At 42.4% G+C, this 24676-nt stretch overlaps 1 protein-coding gene across 1 annotated transcript in view; it reads right to left on the bottom strand.

Moving 5' to 3' along the window:
* Positions 1-24676, bottom strand: part of BACH2 (BTB domain and CNC homolog 2) — a 293625-nt gene that overhangs the window by 15080 nt on the left and 253869 nt on the right. Inside the window, exon 3 of the mRNA XM_044067191.1 lies at positions 14546-14752. Coding sequence (XP_043923126.1) covers positions 14546-14752 — 207 coding nt within the window. The remainder of the gene's footprint in view (positions 1-14545; positions 14753-24676) is intronic.

Consider the following 24676-nt stretch of genomic DNA (forward strand, 5'->3'; position numbering starts at 1 on the left):
TATCACCAGGAAGGTGTTTAGAATAGATAAAGCTAGGATGGGGCACCAGGTACCCTCTTTTATGGGTGCCAGGAAGAGCCTGGAGTACCTTGGCCTATATGTTCTGCAGGAACATGCTCTATTGCCCTCATGGAGAGCAGGGAAAGGACTTGCTTTTTGGCCTCTGCCCACTGGTTTGGAGGTAGGTCTGGGAACCCTTTTGGGGTTGGTAGAGTGTAGAAAGAAAACGTGTATCCCTGGGACACTATGTTGAGGACCCAGTGGTCGTTGTTAATGGTGGCCCAGCTGCTTGCATGAAAGCAGAGTTTTCTTCCCAGGGGCAAGTGCAGGTGGGCAGAGGGAGGGGGAAGGAAGTGGAGAGTCATTGTGAGTTCTTACCATGAGGGGGTGGCTTTGCACTCTCTGGTTTAGAAGTGGAGGCACTCCATTGCTTTGATCTCTGCATTCCCTGTGGCTGTTATCTGGGGGGGGTCTGCTTCCCCGGGGTCTGGGCTGAACTGACCTGGAGGGGGCAGGAAAGGACCAGTGCTTGGAGGGGCAATGCCTACTGAACCTGGGTGGCTGGACCTGCAAGAAATTCTTAACAGTCTGCATAGATTTAGTTTTTTCTTCCATCTTTTTTAAGACCCCCTCTGCCTTGGTGCCAAATAAGTTGTCTTTGTGCAAGGGTGCATCCAATAGTTTAGATTTGACATAGTCTGGCAAGGGCTGTTCCTTAAGCCAAGCATGCCTTCTATGTATAGAACTGGTGACTGCTGCCCTGCAAGATCCTTCTAGGGCATCAAAACCACAGTGTAAGGTGTGCTTAGTTACTTGACTTGCAGAGTGCATTAAGTCTTCCAGCTCTTTATTTTTGTACAAGCAGGAAAAGTTTATATTTTTTGTTTGAAAAGTTCCATGGTATGCTGCTGAAATGTTAGCATATGGAACTGACAATTTAGTGCTCTAATAGCAAGAGTAGCAGAGGTGTATACTTTTTTACCCCATCTGTCTAATGCTCGGGAATCCCTATCTGAGGGGGTGGGATTCTTAGCAAAAGTTTCTTTAATTCCTTTAGGCCCTTGAGAAATTACCTCAGGGTCAGCAGTAGGATTTTTGAAAAGAAATTTGTGAGAGTCTGGGACTCTGTATTACCTGTCAGATTTCCTGGCAGCAGGAGGGAGGGTGTCAGGAGTTAAGCTAGATTCCAGTGAAAACATCATCCACAACATCCAGGACAGGAGGAATGGCCAAGGGTCTATCCTGTGGAAGAACTAAAAATTCCCTGAGTCTCTTTTTAGACTGAGGGTGGTCCTGACATTCCCAATGGAAATGTTCCCTTAAAGTATGAAGGGCTTCCCCAAAGGAAAAATCTTCGGGTGGAGAGGCTGAAGGAATGAATTCCTCTGCATCAGAATCCCCATAAGCAGAGAGGGGTTGCATGTCTTCGTATTCAGAGGCATCCGAGTCATCGGACTCCTGTTCAGATAAGACTACTGGGGACAAATCTCTTTTTTTTTATTTTTTGAAGGGATAGCATGGCTTCCCCTGATCAACATTATAAGGTCTTCTGCCATTTTAAGCATTTGAGACTGAGGCAAGGAAGCAGGGGCCTGAGATGGGGTCGTCGGTTTCTTGGGTGTGGTTCGTACCCTGGGCCTTAGAAACTCTGTAGTTTTCAAAAGAACAGTTGATGTGAAAGTAGTCATAGGTTTGTGTCGAGAATAAGTAGTGCAAAGTACTTCCTTGGAAGTTGGTACCTGCTCAGTGGCTCCAGACCCATCCAAGGTAGAGACAACCGCAGGATCTTTAGTCGATGAAGTGTTTTGCTGCATACCGCACTCTGAAAGGGTCTCGGTAGTGGCCTGCGAATCCACAGAAGCGGGCATCAGAAAGTGCCTCACTGAGGACCGGAGAACTGATTACTAGCTTAATGGAAGCGTCGTCTGCGGTCTGCCTCTGTCTTTATCCTTACATTTTTTCGGAAGATCTGCTGTCAGATGGCTTACCGAAGCCATATCAGAAATCAAGGACCGAGAGCAAAAATATCTAGCTGCAATAAGGGCCTGACAATGTATAGTTCTGGTGTTGAACAAAACACAAAAGTGACAGCAGGGGACGTCGTGGTCTGGGCCGAAGCAAGTGAATGAAAGTCTCGGTGTGGTATTTGCTTTCCACAGGCAAGACAATTGTTAACTTTTTCTGACATTGGTTAGAGCAAGAAAAAAAGATCCCAAACGGGGTACTTAGCTTTAGAAGACTTCAACTTCAATCCGGAAATTGAAAACTCGGGTAGCAGCCGACTGGCACTCTTGTGAACTGCTTCTGCTTTGGACTACTCGGCAAGAAAGACTGATGTAATGGCATCAGCTGCCTTACTTTATACTACTGATGACCTGACATCAGTCCTGAAGTGACAGCAACCAACGCAGAAATACTAAGCCTCTGGTATTTGGGCCGACTGAAGGCTACTCTGGCAGGGATAACCCAAATGTGATGACTGCAACAGTGAAACATGAAGAACATCATCAGTTAAACCGGATGCCTCCCTGACAGCCTTAGTGACCACCTTCCAACCTACCTAATCAGAAGTCAGACCCATACAGTAAAATCTACCATCTGCCAACAGATAAGAAGTAAAACATTCTTTAACCCCAACAGCTTCACTACCGCTCTATCAAGTTGTAACTGGCACCCCTTGAGAACACTTAATTTGGACAATGCTGCATCATATTTTAACTCAACTTTCCTCTCAATACTAGACCACAACGCACCCCCAGAACCATCTGAATTAAATCTAACTATGCCCCCTGGTTATCCAAGGAGACTAGATCACTACTATACAACAGAGATAAAGCTTAGGCTAACTGGAAAAAGACAGGTACAAACACTGACAAACAAAATATCTTGAACTCAGGAACAAAGCAAAGAAATTAACTAAGACTGATAAACCAAACAATTACCACAGCACTCAAAACCGATATCAGAACAATCCTAAAAAATTTTGGGCAGCCGTAAACAATCTATTCCACCCAGGTAAAGCTAGCACCCCTACTCCTGTTAAATCTGACAACTCAACAAACAGAGCAACCCAGTTCAACAAATTCTTTACAGACTCCATTCAAACCCTAGCTAAATCATATTCACCCCCAACCACCAACAAACCACCCAACCTCAACACTACTGATCTGGGCTTCTCACTGCAACCTGTCCCAGTCTCCACTATTAAAAAGATGCTTACTAAACTGAAACCTACAGCCCTCTCTGCAGACAATCTACTAACTGAATTCCTAAACTTTGCTGCTAATGCTATTGCATTTCCCATAACAATCCTCATTGATCACTCTATAATAGTTCCCCACCACTGGAAAATTGTCTATATCACCCCACTCCACAAAGGAGGTAACTCCAAAGAACTAACTAACCATCGACCAATCGCCATACTCTGTCCATTATCCAAAATCCTTGAAAGATGTGTACACACACAAATCATGACTTTCCTTGACAATCATAATCTACTAACTAAAACACAACATGGCTTCAGACCTTCACACAGCACCACTACAACTCTTATGTCCTTCACACAAACAGTCAACAAACACAGAAACAATGATAACTAAGTCTCAGCCATATTCTTAGACCTTTCCAATGCCTTTGATATGGTAAACCATGACAAATTCATCGACACATTTGCAGATTTAAATCTGAGCCCATCCACCACCTGGTTCAGAAATTACCTAACAGGCAGACAACAGGCAGTCAGACGGCAACAGGAACTCTCCTCATTACTGCCAGTCTCACTAGGGGTCCCACAAGGTTCAGTCCTTGGGCCACTACTATATTCTATCTTTACCAACAAACTACATACAGCCACACTCCATACCTCCATCATACAACACGCAGATGATTCCACACTCATCTGCGTCTCTCTCTCCCACAAAACTCTCCACCACCAAACACAATTCTCTTTTCTTGCTGTCGAACACTGGCTCTCAGATTCACAACTAATACTAAACCCCAATAAGACTCTCTTATCATCTCTTCCCCCACACAACACTCCTCCCATAATATTAACTTTAACATTACCTCCATTAACAACACAATCATATCACCAGTTACCCACACAAAACTACTAGGGGTTATTATAGACAGCCAATTGAAATTTGACATACATATAAACACCACCATAAACAAAGTGCATAAAAAACTTGCCATGCTATAGAGGAACAAACAGTTCCTAACCGACTCCACCCGAGTAACCATTGCACACACTCACCTTATTTCCACACTCATATACATTGCCAATATTCACCAATCTCAGAAAATCAGACCTTGTCATTCGTCAAAGCTGCTGTAATAAAATTGCCAAATTTGCAACAAATATGCTCCATATAACGCATCACTGCACTCCCCTAAAACCTTTTGGTTGGCTGGAACTTCCCAGCCTTATTCTTTATAACCGACTTATAACAACCCACAAACATCTTCCCTCCCCTGACAAAATCGCTGCTCTACAAAACCTATTTCAAACAAGTGCCAAAACTAGAGTTTTCCTATCAAATCAGAAACTCCTACTAGAAGTAACCAAAGCCAATAACTCCACTGGCACTTCCTTCTACAGCAACTCTGTTGCTAAACAGTGGAACAGCCTCCCTCCCAATATCACAGCAATAACTACCCTCACCCCCTTCAAAAAAGCCTTAACATCCCATCTATAACATCTCTGGCTATGTAACTGCACTACCCTGACTAATCTCCATTTAGTAATTTCAGCCTACTAATACATCTCTCTCCCTCTCTATTCACTCTACCCCACCCCAGTGAACCCACTTCCTCAACTTTTCCTTGCTCTACTACTCCATTTATACTTCCCTCTCAAATCTCTCTGCTTCTCCCACTAAATGTCCTCTTCCTTTCCTTTATCCAACTGACTTCCTATACATCCCACCTTCCATTACTAACACCACTAACACCCTTAGCTTTATTCTTCATCCTCTTCATGTCTACAACTTTCCTACTTACCCTAACTTAACCTTTATCACCTACTACCTATCCCTTCTCCCCTCTTCTCAGAACTCTTCATATCCACTCTACCATTAACACATATCTCATCCTACCTGCATTATTACAATGTATATATAACCCAACATCTCTGAAGTGTTTAATGTTTAAACTCTGTCTTTGTAAGGTATTATTTTTCAACAGGATTATTTATAGACTTAAAAATGTATGTATGTTATATATATAGGTTCATAGGTTCATAGGTTGGTACTAGGCTATCAACCCTAGGGCCTATACAAGCCTAGTCATAACAATTCCCTGGCTATTTCTTCCCACATTATTTACTTTCCTGGACCCCTGTCTAGCAGGGCGACTGACGTGATCCCTGGGGTGAATTTCCTTTCTCCCATCCAATCGTCAAGGTTCCTCTTAAAGAGGTCCAAAGAGGCACTCTGCTTGACAGGTATGGGCAATCTATTCCAGAGTCTGGGGAGTCTCTGGGTCAGGAACCTATCCCTCCAGCATGTTTTGTTTATTGTGATGACAAGGTTTAGATCCCTGGAGCGTGTAGCTCTGAGGGATTGTGATTTCTTTAAGTGTAGCATGTCCAACAGCTCTGGGTTTGACATGGCCTTGTACGTTAAGCAGAGATCGCCTCTGAGTAGACGATATGCGACAGAGTATAGCTGGAGTTTTTAAAGGGTCAGCGGGCATCTGCTTTAGGCCTGTGATTCTTTTAGTGAGGTATTTCTGAGGCCTTTCCAGTTGTTGCAGATGTCTTGAGAGGTACATACCAAATGGGGTGTTGTATTCTATAATGGGTCTAATGAGGGATGAGTACAGTGGGACAATGACCTCCTTTTTCTGGATGAAAAGCCCTTCGTGATGAGGTGTGCCACATAGAAGGATTTCCTGACTGTTGTGGCAATGTGGTTATCGAAGGTGAGACCACTGTCCACCTGTGTCCCTAAGTCTCTTATCACACTTTCTGTGTTTAGTGTACTGCCACCTATATGGTAATTCATGGATACATGTTTTTTCCCAAAGGGGATAACAATACATTTCTTGGCATTGAGCTTGAGCCCATGGCTCTGGCACCAAGCATCTGTTTCTGTAAGGCCCTTTTGTACAGTATCCACATCATTTGGGGATTCAATAATGGCTCCCAGTTTGCAGTCATCTGCAAACTTTGTTAGCCAGAGTCCCTTAGTGTTGGCCTGTACTTCAGAGAAGTAGATGCCAAACAAGAGCGGCCCCAGGACTGAACCCTGAGGTACTCAATTTGTCACTTGTCTGGAGCTGGATTTGGAGTCGGCTACTTTTACAGTGTGGGTTCTATCAATAAGCCATTTAGCAACCCATTGGGTGACATAGGGATTAATACCCAACTTAGTAAGTTTATCTATGATTCCAGAGTGGGGGATGGTGTCAAAGGCCTTGGCAAGGTCTAGATAGGCTGTGTGGACCACCTTACCCTTGTCCATGGCTCTGGAGACTGATTCAAAGAAGTCAATCAGGTTCAGGAGACAAGATCGGCCCTTCACAAACCCAAACTGGATGGGGTCCAGTGTTTGAAGGTTGCCAATGTCTTTGTTTATAAGTTCCATGATAATACGCTCCATGGCCTTGCAGATAAGGCTTGTCAGACTGATGGGACGGTAGTTTCCGGGATCCAAGGTGGATCCCCTTGTGGATTGGGATAACTGTAGCTCTGAGCCACTCAGTGGGCACGAAACCTGAGGTGAGGCTATGATTAAACATGACACTTAGGTGAGGTGCCAGTTCATATTGTAGTTCATGTAGTACATAGCCGGATGTCATCTGGTCCCATGGATGCTGTATTCTTGGCTTTAGAGAGTGCATTTTGTACCTGTGTGGCCATTATTACTGGAATTTGGCAATCTTCCGGTATTGAGATGGGCCATTTAGAGAGAGGGGGTGAAGTTGGCACTGAATCGATCTGCCAGGATATTGGCAATATCCTTTGAATCAGTATATTTATTGCCATTCTGTTTTAGCTCAGAGCAGATCTGAGCATTGCCATTTAGATTCTTGACATAGTTATAGAATGCTTTGTGGTTGTCTTTGGAATCTTTGGCAATTTTATTTTCATAACTAGCTTTGGAGGATTTTATGAGGCATCTCAGTTTCTTACTGAGGCTAGTAAGGGAGTTTTTTGCATCCTGGGATTTTCCTCTTTTCTGCAAAAGTTTCTTCCTTTTGTTTTAAAGTTTGTTTATGGCAGGGGACCACCAGATTGGCTTCCTTTTTTGGATGAGAGCATTTTGGTACTATTTGGGATGGCACGATTCATGCATGAGTGGATGTGCTCGTACAGTGCCTTAGTGTAGGATTCAGCAGTTCCCGTCTGCATGGGTGTCATGAAGTTTGTCACTTCTGACTTGAGTAGCATGAATTTGGCTTTGGAGAAATTTTTTATGGTGGTTTCTTTACTGGGGGTGGGGTGGGATGTGGATGTTACGGGTGATTAGCTTATGGTCAGACCTGACTAACGAGGGGGTGACCATAGGTATGGAGCATTGATTTGCCATGTTGGTAATGACCAGGTCTAGGATATTGGAGCCCCTGGTGGGACTATGGATTAGTTGATCCAGGGCGTTGGAATTTATGAATTCCAAGAATCGTTGCGCAAAGGTGTTGGGACATGAGTAGTTTTCCCAGTTAATGGCAGGGTAGTTAAAATCACCCAGTATTAGGATGTTTGGTTCTATCTTAATATTTTCCAGTATGTTTAAAAAGGTGTAGTGAGAATCTTGGGGTATGGTGGGGGATCTGTAGCAAGCTACAATTTGGATTGCAGTCTTACCTACTGTTAGTTGCACTTGGAGAATTTCAGACACATTGTGTTGGCCAACTAGCCTGGTGGTGAATATCCTTGGTGAATATTGACACTCCTCCACCTTTAGTGTTTCGGTCCTGGTTTGGTGGCTGAAAAGTGTGGTAAGAGTTGTAGCCTGGTATTGCAGGGGTGCTCTCTGGAGCCTTGAACCAGGTCTCAGTTACTGCACAGATATCGATGTTCTCCATTTTTAGGAGTGCCTCGAGAGAGTGCATTTTGAGGTTTAGACTTCTAGCATTGAGTAGCATTACCTTCAGATTTTGCATGCTTGTACCTGTTACGGTGGTGGTTTTGTCCTTTGAAGTTTGCCTAAAAAGGCACTATGGGGTGGCAAGAGCCTTAGCCAGTAACCTGAATCCCAGGGGCAACAGGTGCAGACCATCTCTGGCAAAGCATCGTGGTCTGTCAATCATGTCATCCCAGGTAGACAGATACTGGATCCCCTTTGAATGACACCATAAGCTTAGCCAATTGTTGAAGTCAATCATTTTATCCTTATATTGTGGTATCATTCTGGGCAAAGGCAGGATGCTACTCAGGGCTAGGGTCATACCTGCCTGGGCCACATGATCCGAGAGCTCTTCCATGTCTCTTTTCATGTAGTCCAGGAGGTGCGTCTCAAGTCATTCACTCCAACATGGACAATGACAGAGTCATATTTGTACTTGTTGTGGAGTGACTTGAGTGCATGCATTATGTGGCGGATCCTGGCACCCGACAGGCAGCTGACTGTAATTTTCTCCTTATTCAACCTGGTGAGAAGGACATCAGTGTGCCGGACTATAGAGTCACCTATGACTAAAGTGTTAGGTACATTGTCTTGCCTTAGGGGCTGTTGCTGGGTGGCACACTGGTGTTGTGAACTATGTGACACATTGGTTGTGAATGGTGTTTGTTTGCGTTTCAGCTTCAGAGGTCTTTGTTGCTTGGGCAGGTTACAGTTAAGGGCCTCTGCATATGTGGATTTAGTGTTGCTATATGTGGGTGTTGGTGGTGCGGGTTTAGATGGGCTATGTGTTGCTTGAGATGTAGTGTGGGTGTTAACCTTCTCCTCTTGACTGTTTAGCACAATCTTGGGTGGAGAGAGCTTTGCTTCCATTTTGGCTATGTAAGTGCATCTCTCACAGGTTGTAGTGTTGGGTGGTAGGAGGAGAGGGTTGTCTGTGTACGTGAGGCAATTGCTGCATTGCCCCAGTATGCCCAGATTCACCAGGTGGACAGGAGAAATCACCGGAAGCTGACCCTTGGACATGCCTGGTTTTGGGCTTTTTTTTTTTCTTTGTAAAGTACAGGAGCTGTTTCCTTAGCAAGGTACTTTGCAATTATAGGCTTAGTGCCTACTATTAATTTCTCCTTATTAACAAGGAGAGTTCAGTGTTTGTATGAGTTTAAGGCTTCCTAGTGCTTTCCAGCAGGTATTAGAGAAAGTGCTAGTCACAGGGATGCTTAAAGGTAAGATTGAAAAGAATGCACTCTACAGTGTGCACTAGAGAAGTTAGATGTGAAAGTAGGTAACTTGAGTTTTACCTATTTAAAAAGTTAAGGTTTAGTGGAGAGTTACTATTTTTAAAACAGCAAGATGGATTGAAAGGGGTGGTCACTTTTGTAATTTGGTACTATGAAATACTGTAGGATGGCCAATAAATTTAAATAATTGAAGGGGTGGGATTTCAAAAATGATGATTTTGTGATTACTCACATAAGCCAGTGAAAGTAGAGAGAAATGAGATATATGGTCAGATTAACATAAGAGGCGGGCAACTAGAAAGACAGTGGTATTTAACAAGACAACTTAAATGGGTGGAAGGGCGGAATAAAAAAATCTGCCTGACTCAGAACAGAGAGAGCTGTGGTCTCTTTTGAAGTTTTAATATGCTGTTAAAACAAAATGCAAGCAAAACACAAGGTAAAGAAAACAAACTACAGTATTCAAAATATAGAAAGGCAATACAGTAATACAAAAAATATAAGCAAATTAACCTTTCCTTCACAGCAAAGTGTAGCAGAGTCTGGATGAGCCTTTCTGGTAAAGCTCTGAAATGTTTTAGTTTACTCCTTAAATAGAAAATTTAGTTCCTAGCTCCACCCCCTCTGTTAACAAGTGATTAACCTTAAATGACCTCTTCTGTCTTATGAATGAGTCCTTAATTAATCAGTTGGATTACATATTCATGTAATCCAACTGTATTTCTACTGTCTACTGTAATATTTTACTCTGTACTTGGAACTTTTCTCCCCGGGCCTCCTCTGAAAAGGACCTGTGTCCAGTCGGACTTTCCCAGTTAACAAATGTAAAATAAATAAATAAATAAAATAAATAAATATCATACTTACAAAGAAATATAAATTATTTTGAGAATTAAACCAATGTGGGAGTGGAGAAAGGAGATTTTACAAATAAGGACTGCCAGTAGAGGGCAGAGAAAAAAGGAAAAGGAGTTAGCATTTACTGGGGAAAATTAGCAAAGGAACCAATGTATTTGGTGCAAATAACTAGAGAGGAAAAAGTCATAGAGTGGGATGAGATAACTAGAGAGGAAAAAGTCATAGAGTGGGATGAGATAACTAGAGAGGAAAAAGTCATAGAGTGGGATGAGGCCAAACAGAAGTTTAACTGTGGGCTGGAGACTGCCTTCGCTGCCAGGGATTGATAAAAGAATATAAGCATTTATGAAAGATCAGTTCTGGTTGAATTTACAGTTGAATTTAGAACAGACACAGCAATAAAAAAGGATAATTTGTCAAATATAAAATAATGCATAATAACTATAGGAATCAATCAGAAAAAACTTAGGTAAGACTGAGAAATGAGAATGGAGAGGCAACATACAAAGAAACAATGGGAGGGCATTTGCTTGGCAGCGAAGTATGCATCTATCTAGAAGGTTTAGGATTTTTACATGGAAGTGTTTGCATGGACATTTTTATACCCTAAGTAGACTTTCAGAGAATTTTTCCACAGGTAAACAACACAACTATAATAAATTTATTCTCATTGCCACCATAGGTTACTCTAAAATATTGTTGTCCCACACCAACATCTGCATATCACCCAGCTCCTATCCAAATCACCGGATTGCTGTCCTCTGGATGTGTAGCATCAGGTGGTCTCTCAGTGATTTGTTTGTGCTCATGAGATTCATCTGTCACTGAGCTCCTCCTGACATGGCAGCTCCTGCACTTACTGTTTTCTCAGTTTCAAATTTATCAGTAATCTTCTCCATGATTTGGCTCCAGGAGTCACTTACATTGTCCACAGGTTCAGGTTCACTCACTACTTTGTTGAAGAAATATACTTGTAATCAATTCTCATCTAACTCTGTAACTTGATGTTCATTGATTCTATATTACTGGTTTATTCTTCTCAACTTCTCAGTTACTCACATAGACATTAAGATACTCACCTGCTGAAAATGAACTTGCCCGTAGCTGAAAAACACAAGGAACTTTATGGTATCCTGGTCAAATTCCCCATAACTGTATAAACACCACATCAGATTTCCACAAAAATAGGCACATGTCTATTGGGGATAACCAAGTCAACCAAGTACACAAACGATGTAACTAATGAAAAAAATCACGGATGATCTTAGAAAAAAGGCAGAGTGAAACTCTTCAGATGCATCCCCAATGAAAGCAAGCAAAAAATAAATAAATAAAATAGTACTAACAATAATAATAAATAAAAATCAAGAGAACTGCCAAAGAATGTCAACTGAAAGGCAACAGTAACCTAGTCAAGCCATATAATGGGAAAACAGACTGCATACAGGAAGCAGATGGCCTGGCTATTGAACAAACTTGTGTTGATATGGCATCCCACTCCCACATCAGGCCATTCTGGGGTATAGCAAATTACAAAAATAATACTGACCACATAGAGTAGTGCAAAGGCATTAGTGCTGCATAAAAGATTAAGATATGATAAGGAGATCATTTTACCACTTTTGGTGGACCTATCTTTTAACAGGCTTGCAGCCTTTATCAAAGACCAAACATGAGCTTTTTATTTTACACCAGCACCACTAAATCATATGCTTCTGGGAGATTTAACCTATGCTGTCACTGACTAAGACAGCACTTATCTTCACCTTCAACTTTTTCAAACTAGATTGGACCAAACAGTTTGGAATAATACGGGACAAATGGTACATGAGACAAGTCATATTTCCCATAAATGGGACTTCATGCATTTGTAAAATATTGCTGATATTGGCTGATTCCATCTCATCAATGGCTAAAGCCTTGACAAGCTATCAAGACTACCTTGGACCAACTAGCAAACTCAGAGCTAGAAGAGCTGGAAAGGAAGACTGATGCTGGCTTGCACATCCTGGTGGTGAGAGGAGGTCAGTCCCATGTGTTGCTATCACTTACTGAAGAGTGGACTGTACAGCATTCATCAAATGGAGCAGGGATGCATGCTTGGTTTTGCCAAGCTTTGTATGCATGTCAGCCTTTGGTATATGAGAACTGAAACAAACTAATGCATGATCCGGTCATCAAAAACTTGGGTACCTTTGACATCACAACTCTGTCATAGTTAGAAAATCATTTTACCTTGCACAACTTAATGGTGTCCCTCAGGTCCAACAAAGTTATAACCTAATTTTATTCTTACCCTCATTAGGCCCACTATTGAAGTTGATGACCTCTTCAGCATACATATCATTAAGCACCTAATGCGAGTTGACAGATCTTAATGCTTTTTCACCAAAACATCCCAGGTCTTAGTAGACTAAATGCCCTATCCCTGACCTCAGTCTTATAAACGCTCCAGAAGGGTCATCTTTGCTTACCCATAAGTGCTATGAGTGACCACACACTCTTTAATCTCCTTCAACTAAATAAAGACAGCACATTAACATTAGTAGCTGGTGCTACAAGTACGTAACCCAACTATACCCCATTTCTGGAATAGGCTGTCCTTACATATCAAGCACAGTACTTCCCTGGCAAACTTTAAAAGTAGTCTGTTTGACTCTTTGTCTGCATATTTTAATTGGAATAACTGTGCATAATATACTTCATAGGGGAGAGAATTAATTTCCTCAAAGTCCTGAGTGATATGCTGAGATTCTCAGTGGTCTCCCTGTCACTCAGTAAGAATCTAAAAACCTGTTAACCAGCTTATAGTAAACACACAGAGTAATTCAGTTAAAAAAAGGCTGTGACACAGTTTTCATAAGGCCATCTGAAAAGTCAGTAAGTCACAATGTTATCTAGCACTGTAACTAAACAGAAGAAAAAAACCCTCATTTATGACATCTAGTCTTTGTCATGTTATATCGACCCAAACTGTATTCTGAGTTAAGGACAAAACACTGAAAAACAAAACCATGTCAGTATGGTGGTGTCTGTGATGTCCACTCTAGTGATTAAGGTATGGCAGTACCTGTGATGTCCACTCTAGTGAATAAGGTATGGCAGTGCCTGTGATGTCCACTCTAGTGAATAAGGTATGGCAGTGCCTGTGATGCCCATTCTAGTGAATAAGGTATGGCAGTGCCTGTGATGTCCATTCTAGTGAATAAGGTATGGCAGTGCCTGTGATGTCCACTCTAGTGAATAAGGTATGGCAGTGCCTGTGATGTCCACTCTAGTGAATAAGGTATGGCAGTGCCTGTGATGTCCACTCTAGTGAATAAGGTATGGCAGCACCTGTGATGTCCACTCGAATGAATAAGGTATGGCAGTGCCTGTGATGTCCACTCTAGTGAATAAGGTATGGCAGTGCCTGTGATGTCCACTCGAATGAATAAGGTATGGCAGTGCCTGTGATGTCCACTCTAGTGAATAAGGTATGGCAGTGCCTGTGATGTCCACTCTAGTGAATAAGGTATGGCAGTGCCTGTGATGCCCATTCTAGTGAATAAGGTATGGCAGCACCTGTGATGTCCACTCTAGTGAATAAGGTATGGCAGTGCCTGTGATGTCCACACCAGTGAATAAAAAACTGAGATCCCATAAGGAACAGAGTGATGCCACTGCATTAATTGTGGATAAATATCAATACAAGGTGAAGCATATTTACATTTCAGTTTTAGAGTGGCGTTTTCCTATAAGCAGAGGCGTAGCTATGCTGGATTGAAGGGTGCAGCAGTACTGGGGGCATGATCAGCAGGTGCTGATTGGTCAGTATTGAGGTACTGACATTAACAATGCTGATACTGCTTTTGCGGTCAGACTGAAGAGTTTCAAGAGTTTGTAATGTAACAAGAGGTGTTACAGCTTTAAATGCATAAAGAGCTTTTTTGCTCCTCAGCTTCAAGCTGAGGGGGAAGGGTGTGAGATTTGAGGGCATGGTAAAGGGTGCCAGAATAGCTAACTACAGCTCTACCTTTAAATTGACCCTCCTGAACTCACAGAAATGTGTTTTTATTTAAACTGATGTGTTGTGTTGTGTCAGTTTGAAAGTTATGGTTTATATCTATGTATTTTATACTTTTATATTTGTGTCTGATGACATGGTTTGTACTCTGTATGTACTTTATACTTTTATGTTTGTGTTCGATGATATGGTTTGTACTCTGTATGTATTTTATATTTATATGTTTGTGCCCAAAGAGATGGCTTGTACTGTGTATGTATTTTATATTTTTATGTTTGTGCCTGATGACACACACATCCTTCACAATGGAATTCAAACTGATGGACTATGGTACACCAAAAATGTGTGGCATGGAAGCATCATCGCCTACTCACCAGTTTGCGAATTTCGCACTCTAAGTTCTGAATGCAGTCGAGCTTTCTTTTGCGACAACGCTGGGCTGCGATCCGATTCTTACTGCGGCGGCGGACATCATGGATGAACTCGAGCTGTTCAGAGGTTAGCTTGTGCATCTTTACCATCATCTGGAAGTCATTCCTTGGAAGATCTGTGATTTGATCGACGGGAAAGGGAAGTTTTATCTAAAAAATAAAGCAACAAAATCTAAGTGCGCTAGTAGGATGTAACTTTTATAAGTATCTTGAGTCAGACAAGTGATAACATATAACAATAACAGATATTTCAGGTGATGCAATAGTTAAAGTGAGATGCTGTTTAGAACATCATTAAACATTCCCGAAGAACATCTGTTGGATCTTGGCAACCAGCAGTCAGGCATCTATTATGCATATTGATACAACAGAGCATGCACATATCTAGTTATGGCTGATGAAGCTGAAACAGTGATCATCAACACCCCAATTCTCCACACTTCAGTCTTCCCCTTCTGAAGAAATAAAATCTATGGCACGGGATGTAAAGGGGATCAAAGAGTCTTCACCCTCAATCCCCATTGCTTAATATAACTTACTATAAGTCACATAATCTCCAGACTGGTTATACGCGTCTAATGAAACAGTATCTCACTGAAAGGTTTCTCATCATAAACGGTTACTCCACTTCTGTTTTAGAGCTAAACAGAGAAATCATTAAATGCTACTTCTGCTGAATGCCCGAAGAAACAAGGTACCTCACATTAAAGATGAAACTAAGAGCACATCTACTGGAAATTGAACAGGCACAAGGAAGGAAATGCCTGAAAGTACCAAGTGATGATGGCATCCTTAGCAAATGTACCCATTACCCACAGTGCACCATTCCCAGTCTTCTGTTTAACTTGTCTATCAGACAAAACAGACAACCTTTCTGAGTGGAGTGCTTCTCAGAATATGCCAGGCAGACAAATGGGGGTAGGACTTGGGCATACATATATATAATTATGCTCTCCTTAATTTACATACATTTATTTGGCTACTTCAGTGTTAATACCAGGTGTTTTTCATGCATTCAAGTTTTCTTTTTTGTATGCAACCCATAGCTAGCTATTACAACATAAATACACTTCTGCTTAATGGTAAATTACCTGTAAATTTCAGAAGAAATGTTAGAACTGATGTCTGTATATCAGAATATTCACACATCACACCTGCAGTAGCTGACAAAAAAAGGACCTAGATAACCAACACAAACACACACAAATAGAACTGTCCCTAGCTTCATAGAAATCAGTCAGCAAAACTCAATTAGATTTTCCTGCATTTGTCCTTTAACAACTTAATAATTCTTGTAAAGTTCCCAATTGAACAAAGTAAATATCTATCTAGGTATTCCATATTTATACCTCTCTCTCTCTCTCTCTCTCTCTATATATATATATATATATATATATATATATATATATAAAATAACTTGTAAATTTGAGTCAATTTATTGACTGTAAGTTTAGCTACTGGCCTCCATACCCAGATCATTGACCCAAACTATACTACCCCAAGTGCATTTTATTCATCTCCCACCTGAACTGTATACTTGTGCTCACATATTCATTTATATAATCTTCTAGTGGTAGTACCAGTGCATTTAGGTTCATAGGTAGGTACTAGGCTATCTGTCCAAGGGCATTTATAAGTCTAGCCAGAGTGTCAGCTTTCGCCACCACATTGATTAATTGAGCCTCTGTCAAGAAGAGCCAATGAAGTGATCCCAGGGGTGTATTTTCTGTTACCCATCCACTCATCAAGGTTTCTCTTGAAGAGTGTTAGTGAGGGGCTCTGCCTAATGTAGTTAAGAATTTTGTTCCAAAGCATGGGGAGTCTCTGTGACAGGAATCTATCCCTCCAGCATGTTCTATTTATTGTTGTGGTGAGGTTTAGCTCACTAGAGCGAGTGGCTCTCAGTGACTTAGATTTCTTTAGGTGGAGCATGTCCATCAATTCTGAGTTGGACATGGCTTTGTAAGTCAGGCAGAGATCACCTCTGAGTAATCGATATGCCACTGAGTACAGCTGGAGTTTTTCCAGTCGGGCTGCATAGGACATATGTTTGAGACCAGTAATCCTCTTGGTGAGGTACTTTTGTGGTTTTTTCAGCTGTTGGAAGTGTCTTGTGAGGTACATCCCATCTCATTGTGCTCTATGATGAGTCTGATGAGTGACGAGTAGAGGGGCACTATAACCTCTTTATTTCTAGATGCGAACCCTTTAGTAATAAGATGGGCTACATAGAAGGATTTCCTAACTACTTTGGCAATATGATTGTCAAAGGAGAGATTACTATCTACCTGGGTTCCCAGATCTCTTACTACCTCTTCTGTATTAAGGGGGCTGCCACCTATGTGGTAATTCATGGGTGTTTTGTTTTTCCCAAACGGGATGACTATGCATTGTTTGGCATTTAGCTTGAGACCATGACTTTGACACCAGGTGTCCGTCTCAGTTAGGCTCTTTTGGAGAATGTCCGCGTCAGCCGGAGAGTCAATTATGGCTCCCAGTTTGGAATCATCGGCAAACTTGGTTAGTCATAGTCCCCCTGTGTTTGCCTGTACTTCTGAGAAGTATATGCTGAACAGTAGGGGTCCCAAGACCGAGCTTTGTGGGACACCACTTGTGACTGGTTTAGAGTCGGACCTAGAGCCCGCTATTCTTACCGTGTGAGTTCTCTCTGTAAGCCAGTTGGCAACCCATCTCGTGACGTAGGGGTTTATGTTCAGGCTGGTGAGGTTTTCTATAATTCCCGAGTAAGGAATGGTGTCAAAAGCCTTGGCGAGGTCAAGGTAGACTGTGTGAACTACCTTCCCCTCATCTATGGCCTTGGTGACTGTCTTGAAGAAGTCAACCAGGTTTAGTAGGCATGATCTGCCCTTAACAAAGCCAAACTAGGTCGGGTCAAGTGTTTGGAGGTTCCCAATGTCTTTGTTAATGAATTCCATGATGATGTACTCCACAGCCTTGCAGACCAGGCTAGTCAGGCTTATGGGGCGATAGTTACCAGGGTCAGTTGTGGCCCCTCCTTTGTGGAGTGGAATAACCATTGCTGTGCGCCATTCTATGGGCACGTAGCCTGTGGAGAGGCTGAGGTTGAACCGTGTGTTTAGGTGGGGGGTTAGTTCATTCTGTAGTTCGTGCAAGACGCAGCCTGGGACACCATCTGACCCCATTGACGCTGTGCTTTGGCTTTTGAAAGGGCTGTTTTCACCAGTGTGTCTGTGATTTACGGGACACTACACTTTTCCGGTATTGTTGTGGGCCCTTTTGGGGGTGAGAGGGAGGGTGAAGTTTGCACTGAATCTATCTGCCAGGATGTTGGCAATATCAGTGGGTTCAGTATATTTTGTGCTATTTTGCACTAGCTCAGAGCATACCTGAGAGTTGCCACTTAGATTATTGACATAACTAAAAAAGGCTTTGTGGTTATCTTTCGAATCCTTGGCTATTTTTCTTTCGAAGTTAGCCTTGGAGGATTTTATGAGGGACCTTAGTTTCTTACTGATACTGATCAGGGATGTCTTTCCTTCTTGGGCTTTGCTTTTTCTCTGAACTAGTTTCCTCCTCCGATTGTACAGCCTGTTTATGGCAGGGGTCCACCAGACTGGTTTCCTTCTCTTAGGGGAGTGAGTCTTGGTTTTGCTAGGGATGGTACGATCCATGCATCTTGTAGGTGCTCACAGAGTGCATTTGTAAAGGTTCCTGCATCTTGGACACTGTCATCCTTTAGCGTGGGGGCTGTGAAACTTACCACCTCTGTCTTAAGTAAGGTGAAGTTTGCAATAGAAAAGTTTTTCACTGTGGTTTCCTTGGTTGGAGGTGATGGTGTGGTGTGGACATCCAGAGTGATTAGTTTATGGTCTGATCTAACCAGTGATGGGTTGACCTCTGGTGTGGAACACCTGTCGCCCATGTTGGTGATGACCAGGTCCCATATGTTTTCACCTCTGGTAGGGGAGTTTACCAGCTGATCCAGGGCATTTGAGTTGATAAATTCCAGGAAGCGCTGGACCTGGGAGTTTGTACTTGAGTAGTTTTCCCAGTTAACGTTTGGGTAATTGAAATCGCCCAATATCAGGATGTTCGGTAGGACCTTCATGTTTTCCAGTGTCTCCAGAAAGGCGGAGTGGTGGTCCTGGGTCATGGAGGGTGATCTGTAGCAGGCCACAATTTGCATTGCAGATCTGCCTGATGTTAGTTGCACATGGATGATCTCGGAGGTATCATGCTGTGTCATTAACCTGGAGGTGTAAGTATCCTTGATGAATATGGATACACCCCCTTGTTTTATGTTTCGATCCATGTTCTGTGGCCGAAATGTGTGGTATGAGTTGTATACTGGTAGTGCTGGGGTGCTCTGTGGAGCCTTGAACCAGGTTTCAGTTACTGCACAGATGTTGAAGTTCTCCATACTGAGGAGTGCTTCGAGTGCGTGCATTTTGAGATTTAAACTCCTGGCGTTGAGTAGCATAACCCTCATTTTTTTATTTGTGCTGTTTATGGAGGTGGGTTTGACTTTTGAGCCTTGCCTAAAGAAGGCACTATGGGGGCAGCAAGAGCCTTGGCCAGTATTCTAAAGCCTAGGGTTGGCAGGTGCAAGCCGTCTCCTGTGAAGCAACGAGGCTTGTCAAGCATGTCGTCCCAGGCTGACAGACACTGGATCCCCTTTGAATGGCACCAGAAGCTTAGCCAATTGTTGAAATTGATAACTTTTTCTTTATACTGCGGTATCATTCTTTATGAGGGCAGGATGCTACTCAGGGTCAGGGTCATACCCGCCTGGGCTACATGATCAGAGAGCTCTTCCATGTCTCTTTTCATGTAGTCCAGGGAGGTATGTCTCAGGTCATTCACACCAACATGAACAATGACAGAGTCATATTTGTACTTGTTCTGGAGTGACCTGAGTGCTTGTGTTATGTGGCGGATTCTGGCTCCTGACAGGCAGCTAACAGTAACCTTCTCCTTGTCCAGCCTAGTGAGTGGGATGTCAGTGTTCCTGACTATAGAGTCACCTATTACTAGTGTGTTAGGTATGTTACTTCGCCTTAAGGGCTGTAATTGTGCGTCACACTGATTTTGTATTTTATGTGTTGTCTGGTTTGTGACGGGAGGTGCAGGTTTTTTGGGTGTCTGCTTTGGAGGTCTGTGATGCTTTTGCAGGATTTTATTTAGAGCCTCCGAGTATGGTTTTGTGCATTTATGTGTATTTTTTGCCAGTGCTGGTTTAGTATGTCTATGTGAGGTTGGAGGTATGGTGCAAGTGTTAACCTTCTCCTCATGACTGCCTGTTCCAGTCTTGGGTGGAGAGCTTAGCCTCCAGTTCAGCTATATAATTGCATCTCTCGCATATTTGGTAAACACTGAAAGACTAGGAAATACAAGGGAGACTACAAGTTTATGGTTTTAGATCAGATACAAGAGTTTGGCAAACTGCTTAATGCTGGAGATGAATTGGGGTGGTGTGAATGTCTGTGGCAGGTAAAATTAAATGCTTGCTATCCACCATGATTAAACAAGAGGGAAGGCTTTGCTGTTTATCTGAAGAGGAAAGGGTTAAAACATTAATGTGCCTGAAAAACAGCATTTTCCATGTGACTACTTGTGTATTTAAATGTGTTTTTAACATTACATTATTCTGACTGAAGAAGTCTCATATAAGGAGACAAAAGCGCTTACTGAACTGATGATGTTATTATTTTTATCCATAAGGGGAACTTATCTGCCCAGCAAAGGAATAGCACAAGCCAACCATCAATCCTCTAAAACCTCAGAGGAGCGTACCCTTTGGTGGCAGTAACACTCTGGAGGGCTTGGTGCTGAACCTTGTCTTTTAGTCAGCTCAGCTCAAGCTGCCAGACTATTTGGGTGTAGGGAAGGCACCCTGAAGCTTTGGAAACTGGCCAACTGTTACATCCTTGGCAGGATATAATCCATTTAGCTAAGGCTACTGCAGCAGCGATCAATATGATGAACGCCTGTTTTTACAAGACAGACAGAGACAGAGCATATCTGTGGAGCCTGAAAGAAAGCAAGGTATATTTGATCTTATTGGTTAACTTGGATATAAATGGGTCTAAAATAAACTATAAAGTATATAAATTTAAATAAAAAGAGACACCAAAACATGAAGCATTATTTACTAAAGGCACCTCATTTTGGAAAGATGTCTTTTTTACTCTAATCACAAAACTTTTGACACCAGCAACCTAGAAAGGCATGTGTAACTTAACATGTTTTCCACTGTTTGCATTCATACTGCCTTTCTCTATTTTTTTTAATCCTGGTTGCAGTCAAACAAGTTCAGAGCCACATCTACCCACTCACATTCCAACCTCTTAGGGAAAAATTCAGGACAAAACTAGGAGGAATTCAGGAACAAAAGTTCAAAATCAGGGAGAGAGTTTAAATATAGCGTTTATTAATTTATAAAGTTCACAGAATGAAAGCTTTTCCATTAGCATGTATTTTCTGAATGATATGATGTCTGGAAATCAAATACCTTATCATTAGTACTTTGATGCTCAGTGATTTGACAGAAAACCACAAATTGTATAAGGAACAGATCAAAAACATAAGGCAAAAATGCGGACATTCTGTGAAAATTCTGAGCATTTGGGAGTTCTGCCTACCCATTAAGTCAAGATGTAAAATCCATCCAGTCTTATCACTATGGACAAAACATGACAAAATAATGAATCTATATAACAAGAAATAATGACTGGTAATACAACAGTTTTAACACACACGTAGGCACTTGGTGTCCTTCCATATCACTTTTGCAGTGTGCATAACCTATAGGAACTCCTGCCAAGGAGAGAGCTCAAACATCTGGCCAGTATAGCAAAGCCGTTACTTCTTCACAGTGTTGTATGTCAGGCATATGCTCCCTGTATAGGCAGATGGCATAAAGGTGACATAGAAATGCTCCACACACAGAACTTCTTTTCTGCCAATCCAAACACCACAGTTGAATGTCGATCTGAACCCTCTTTGCTGACCTGATTTCTGCTGAGCCATTACAGATAAGTGACCCATTAGGTTTTTTCTTTTGCTTCCTTTAGTTGTGTACTTGGGATTCATGTCATCCAGGAAGGGAAAATGTCAGTGTGGGAGGCAGATTCCACAAAGATTGTCACTAGAAGTATTTATTCTGCCTAGGTGCTTCATACGATCATACACAGTGCACCATTTGGCAGGCCTTTGTTCCCAAAATGCTTTGCAGCTGTATGTCCTCTTTATGTATTTATTTTGAGAACCAACCTCTCAAACCTTTGACCCAGGGTACCATGGCCGAATCTGCCCACCTGAGTTACAGAGTCTCTTAAAAAGAAGACCAAGAAATCTCGCCCTTGCTCTGCTGCTGTCCACTGGACATCTTTCTCTAGGTGAGTGAAGACCCCAAAGACCATCCAATGCACACTACAGTTTTCTCTGCTGTGACACTATTTCAGGTCTCCATGGAGATGGCTTCTCGCACATCATCTGAAGTAATGCAAATGTCTGCAGTGGACATTGAGGGGGAATCACGGCTGATCATTTCTGAAGGGCCTAGCGGGATTCCTCAGATTCTGGTGAGAGAAGAGATCCTTGGTACCCTTACTGGGTCCAGGCATGGCTCTGAGCCTCCAAGGTTAGTCAAAGCAGACATCCCACTGCAGAACAAGCAGAAAACTAAGCACATTCCTCCCATTGTTATGGATCCTCAGAGCTTGATCAATGCCCTGATGGCCTTAAAAACACTTCAGGGGCTGTCTGTTAATGCTTGTCCTTGGTCCTCTATTATAGCTAAAAGTACTACAGAATCTGATTCTTCAGATGATGATGTGGATTCAGGAGAGGAATCATTGGTCAGCTCCTCACAAATCACCTCTCCTTTAGACTATGGGTCTGAAGAAGAGGATTCCTTGAGACTGGACTCTCCCTTTGAGGAGTTGTCCTTTGGAGACACAGTAGTTCACATGACAGAATATTTTAAGTGGGATTGCTCAAAAGTTTCTGACACTCAAAACAGATATAATGAGTTGTTGCAGATAGAAGCTTCTAAACCTTCTGCTGCCCCCCGTGTTGGATGCCTTGCTGGATACCTTTGCAGCTGCTTCTTTGGCTCCCACTTCCCACCCTCTAGCCCCTAAGAAGCCTGACCATTTTTATAAAGCACCTGAAGCCTTTAAGAACCTCTAAAAGTGTCCTTCTTCAGACCCTGCTATGATTTCTCTTTCTGCTGACAAGCCATCCAGGCTTTTGCCCTCTTCCACACTCCTTCCTTCTGATAAAATAATAGACTACGGAGAGGTTGGGGGAAAACAGTGTACACTTTGCCGTCCTTTAAGGCCATTAATTATCAAACCCATATGACTGGCATGTTTTGGTTCTTTGTCACATCTTGGGGGTGGGTTGTCTGATCTTCCGGACTCTGAAAGAAAGACTGCTGCTCTGTCCTTATTAAGGTCACTTCTCAGGTTGCCCATCACTCCATCAGATGTAGTTATGATACAGCTGATGCATCCTCTACAGCTGTTGCTTCTGATTCAGTTACGACGAGGCACTCTTGGCTTCACCTCCAGGCTTTCCCTAATGATATTAATGCCATGCTCGTAGATGATCCTTTGGACAATTAGAATCTCTTTGATACAGCTACTGCTGAATTGTTTAAGATTCTACACGACAAAGCTAAAGTGATGCAGATCTTGAACAAATATTTGTTTCTCCCATACCCAAACTTCAGAGTAACTATCCTTCTAAGTCTGCCTTCGTGCATAGGCAACCTCATCAGCCTTCTAAAAAGAGTGTTCCTAAGTAGTTTTTCATTGATAAGCCCACCCAGACTTCTAAAACTCAAAATTCTCCTTTTCCAGACAAATCTGCCTCCATTTGACACATTTTCTCTCCTTTCCTTTGGCCAGTTTGCCCAGTCTCCCAGGCTTTCCCTATCCCTCCTTGTCTTGCAATAGATAACTTCGGACTCATGGGTTCTGAACATTATCTGCCATGGTAATTTTAATGGTATGGAAATCCCATCCCACCTTCTCAGGTCTTCCTCATCCTCCTCCAGACCAACTTCCTCATTTTTCTGCAGTTCTGCAGGATTTACTGGATCACTGTACCACTCAACCCACTCCAGCATCCAAAAGAGGAACAGGGTTTAACTCCATCATGTTTCTAGTGCGTAGAAAAGAGGGATCCTGGAGACAGGTCCCAGGTCTTTCCTTTCTAAATATTTTTCTAAAGATTCCTTCCTATTGGATGCTTTTCTAGCAGATTGTGGTTCTCCCCTCTTACTTCCACAGCTTGCTTTTCTGGTCTCCCTAGACCTAAAGGACAAGTATATTCCTATCCTATTCACCTTCTGTTCAGGAAATGTTTATGTTTTTCTGTTTCTTCCTCTCATTTTCAGTTAACTGCTTTGCCCTTTGGTCTTTCTATGGCCCCAGTGGTATAGAAATACCTGGCCCCTGTCATAGACTTTTGCAGACTTCAGGGAATTCAGATATTCCCATTTCTGGATGATCTACTTCTTCAGGCTCCCTCCCAATCTAGGCTTTTGCAGGATTTGAACTTCAGCATGCTCCTTCTGCTCAGTCTGGGATGTACCATCAATCTCAAGAAATCCAGTATGACTCCTTCTCAAAAACACATTTTCTGGGTTGCAGAATTCAAACCATTCCAATGTTGGCTTCTCTTCCTTCTTCCAAGGTTCTGTCTGGGACAACCTACTTCCTGTCTCTGCTTTCTTTTTCTCTCATTTCTCCAAGAGAATTTCTCAGTTCATGGCATCTACCATTCTCATGCTCTCCTTCACCAAGCTTCACATGAGGAAACTTCAATGGCACCTACAGATGGTTTGGCTCCAGCATTGCCAGCCTCTTGAGTTTCCAGTTCCCTTACTTCCTTGTCTCATACTTGAGTTGCACAGGTGGATTCAGCAGATTTCTCTCAATCCAGGACAGCATTTTCAGTCTCTTACCCCTACTCAGAAGCTATTTACAGATACTTCTGATCTGGGGTGGGATGCATCTTCCAACAATCTGAGTGGTCATGATCTATGACCTCTTCATCAGAGGTCAGACCACATCAACATAA

This window comes from Protopterus annectens, chromosome 1.part0 (assembly GCF_019279795.1).
Source record: "Protopterus annectens isolate FY-2018-M chromosome 1.part0, PAN1.0, whole genome shotgun sequence".
In the NCBI taxonomy this organism is placed as follows: Eukaryota; Metazoa; Chordata; order Ceratodontiformes; family Protopteridae; genus Protopterus; species Protopterus annectens.